The sequence below is a fragment of the Cibotium barometz genome, chromosome 13, assembly GCF_041138505.1.
Source record: "Cibotium barometz isolate CiBa-2024 chromosome 13, ASM4113850v1, whole genome shotgun sequence".
NCBI lineage: Eukaryota > Viridiplantae > Streptophyta > Polypodiopsida > Cyatheales > Cibotiaceae > Cibotium > Cibotium barometz.
The window spans coordinates 31,679,903-31,683,463 of NC_141058.1; the positions used below are offsets into that span (position 1 = coordinate 31,679,903).

The 3,561-nt window shown below is 40.5% G+C and overlaps 1 protein-coding gene across 1 annotated transcript; it reads left to right on the top strand.

The window, feature by feature from the left end:
• Window positions 1-1,295: 1,295 nt before the first annotated feature.
• Window positions 1,296-3,247, top strand: LOC147632601 (fe(II)/2-oxoglutarate-dependent dioxygenase 4-like). The gene is made up of 4 exons (XM_086806898.1): window positions 1,296-1,524; window positions 1,654-1,886; window positions 2,102-2,444; window positions 2,893-3,247. Exons 1-4 carry the CDS (start codon window positions 1,414-1,416, stop codon window positions 3,169-3,171), a joined length of 966 nt encoding a protein of 321 aa, XP_086663024.1. The 5' UTR covers window positions 1,296-1,413; the 3' UTR covers window positions 3,172-3,247.
• Window positions 3,248-3,561: the final 314 nt, after the last annotated feature.

A 3,561-nucleotide genomic window follows, 5' to 3' on the forward strand; every position in this document is an offset into this window, starting at 1 on the left:
ACCAAGGTTTATGGCTATAATAAGTTCCTAAATTACTTCTCAAATGATACTTAGTCACCTAGAATCCCTATCTTATGGTAATTTTGACCATACATTATTGCCAAATATGTATTTTGGGCATACAAAAGTACACCTTTTACAAAATTCTAGGATGTGGCGCACCTGGTAGTACAGTATGGTACTACGTACACAAAACAGGCTACTGTGGTAGTGTGGGCGAAGTCCTTTTGTTATAGTGGATGCACTATATTGATGTGATCTTCATAAAAATTCCTTGTACGTAAAATGTGAAGGAGTATCCACCTTTGAACCTTAAATATAGGTAAAGTATTTATATCATGAGAACATGGAATGGGTGGGTGTGTGTGTGTGTGTAGAGAGAGAGTGAGAGATGCTTCGTCTGTACACATGTGTGTAAAAATACTTGAATAGTGAATCTTATATAAGGTGAAATTTATAGCATACCTATACATGTGTAAACAGAATAGTGAATGTGGTGAATCTCATATAAGGCAAAATCTAGGATGAGACTAACAACGCATAATTTAAAACTATAGTCCTTGCTTTAAGAAGCTATTCTTTTCACGTCCAAAAATATTAGTAGTCGTTGCTTGAAGAATTCTTTGTATTCATGTCAAAAATAATAACTCGAAGTACCAACCTATGCTTTTGGAACCCTTTCTTTTGCTTATTTTATAAGGGGTCAAAAATAATAACTTGAAGTACCAACCTATGCTTTTGGAACCCTTTCTTTTGCTTATTTTATAAGGGTTATGAATGTGTGAAGGACAAGTTGTTCAAGGATGCAATCCGTGGTTCTTAAGGAAACGTTTTTCTCCTCTTCAAAAAATATTAAGGTTACAAGCACAAAAAGATTTAATGCTTTTGGAACGTACCCTTCTTTTCCTCTTTATTGAAGAGGAAACGTTTTTCTCCTCTTCAAAAAATATTAATGGTTACAAGCACACAAAGATTTAATGCTTTTGGAACGTACCATGCTTTTGGAACGTACCCTTCTTTTCCTCTTTATTGAAGAGGACACGTTTTTCTCCTCTTCAAAAAATATTAATGGCTACAAGTATACAAAGATATATTTTTGGAACCCTTCTTTTCCTCTTTATTGAAGAGAAGTGGGGGCCACAATAGCAGAAATTAAACTTGCTTTTTTAACCAATGAAACAAAGGACAACCATCAAGTTGAAACGGGTTTTTATTGAAAAAATGCATACGTCACTCATCATGGTCTTATAACTGAAACTTAAAAATTGTTGAATCAATAAACTTGTCCTGCTGTGCTGTGTGGCTATTAGAGAGCACACCCATAACTTGTCCTTTTATCTCGTGCTATATGTGCTGTGTGGCACAGCACAGTACACCCAGCAGCAGGCAGCCAGTAGTACTACCGACATCGACATGGCTCGCGAAGTTCCTCCCACCATCGACATCCAGGGCTTGTTAGCCGACGGGCGCAGCGCTGTGCTGCAGGAGCTTTCCCGTGCGTGCGAGGAGTGGGGCTGCTTCCAGGTATAACACACGCACACTACCTCCTTATTTATGTCAAGCAGCATATATTTTGTTGAGAGCAGTCAGTATCGTCGCTTGATTGATTTATTAATCAGTCAGTATCGTCGTATGATAATATAATGTGAGCAGGTGGTGCATCACGGGGTGCCCGATCGCGTGATCGAGGGCATGTGGGTGGCCGCTCGGAAGTTCTACGAGCAGCCGGCCGAGGCCAAGCGGGCTTTCACAACGGCGAGGCGGGACGATGGCATGAACTTCATGAGCAACGAGCTCACAGAGGCCACCAACTGGCTGGAAATCCTGATGGTGCGCCGCCGCCCGGGCATCTGCGACGGCTTCCAAGACGCCCGTGAAATCTTTGGGTAGTGCCTTGAACTGTTATTAGGGGTCATTAATTGAGGATTACTTTTGTTTAATAAGGTCGACATTGTGCTAGTTAACACTCTGGGTTGATTGGATCATTGCACAAAACATAGAGCTCACTTGCTATAAAAGCAAAGCTCACCATTCTTTTCGGATCTTTGAATAAGGAAATGTATGACCAATGTGGGTCTTGTTTGGATGGTTATGTGTGTAGGGAAAGCCTTCTGGACTTTGGGCATGATGTACAAAAGCTTGGCAATGATTTGTACGATGCTATGTTCGAGAGCCTTATTGGGAAGGGAAGCATGGATAACCACAAAAGCAAAAAAGGGCTTCCCACAATTGAGAGAGTAGTCCTCACCCTCAACTTTTACCCTCCGTGCTTGGACCCCAATGCTGGTACTACCGGCTTCAAAGAGCACACAGACGTGGGCACTCTTACCTGCCTCTTACAAGATGAGGTTGGCGGCTTACAAGTGCAGTCCCCATCTGGTGAATGGGTTGAACTCAAGTATCGACCCAACGTTTTTGTGGTTCTCTTAGCGGATCAAATGGAGGTTTGTGACATCTTCAACCTATGTTATAACCACCTCTCTTAGGATATATATACGATATATTATGGTAGCTAAATTATATTGGGAGCAAGGAGTGCTAGGCGCATGAGATCAATACTCCCCCTCCTCTTCGCCAAACAACAGGCGCATGGGATCAATACTCCCTTCCCCTCCCCTTTGCCAACAACCACACCTCCCCCAACCTCCTCCCCACCCAACAATTGGATTAAAAAGAAACAAACCTTACGTAAGGTGTGAGATATTTATATAATATAATATATTACACTAATCCCTCCGTTCTTCCAAAGGAGTGGGATATAAAGAAATGAACTTCCTTTCAACCTTCTTTATATCCCACCCAAGGAGTGGATATAAAGAAATGTACCTTCCCTAAATACAAAAAAGAAAATGATAATTAAAAGGTCTTACAAGTGTCACCTTGCTGCTGCAGATCTTGACAAATGGACGGTATAGATCCTCTCCCCATCGTGTCATAGCTAATCCAAACAAGTTACGGATCTCTCTTCCCTTTACATTTGGACCTCCAGAGGAAGATTTTATTGCTCCTATTCTTGAGCTCATTAACCATGATTACCCATGCGTGTACCAAGGAGCCACTTTCAAAGAGTACATGATGCGCTACTTCGATACAAGTCTACCGAACCATAAGAAAGGCCTTGAATTTGCCAAGGCTCTTATGGAGAGATCAATGAATGAAATGGAACAATAATTATCTTGATTTATTAGTTATGTTCATTTTTCTTTGGACTTATATGGAGTATTTATTTGTTTCCTAGAATGAAACAATATCTCATTAATGAAAATAATTATTGTTGCCATATATATAGGCAGTGATGTGTGTGAACACACTTAGGACCGCCGGGGCACTTTTTCCCTCTTTAGGAGGTTTTTTCCCCCGGCTTGTATATACGCCCATCATTCTAGGGCTATCTTTATCTTTGTACATTGACACAATCTAATACACTGTGTGTTGTGTGCATTCTTGCTTCTTCTCCAAGCTTTGTGTGCTTTCTTGCAACCTAATTCTAACAATTATTTAGTGTACATTGAAATATTTTCTATTTTTGTATTACGTGTAGATACAAAGAAGTTTCTTAGG

Coding starts and splice junctions, on each gene's coding strand:
- LOC147632601 (XM_086806898.1), top strand. CDS start 1,414: ATGGCTCGCGAAGTTCCTCCCACCATCGACATCCAGGGCTTGTTAGCC. Junction 1,887..2,101: donor GACGCCCGTGAAATCTTTGG/GTAGTGCCTTGA, acceptor TTATGTGTGTAG/GGAAAGCCTTCTGGACTTTG. Junction 2,445..2,892: donor TCTTAGCGGATCAAATGGAG/GTTTGTGACATC, acceptor TTGCTGCTGCAG/ATCTTGACAAATGGACGGTA.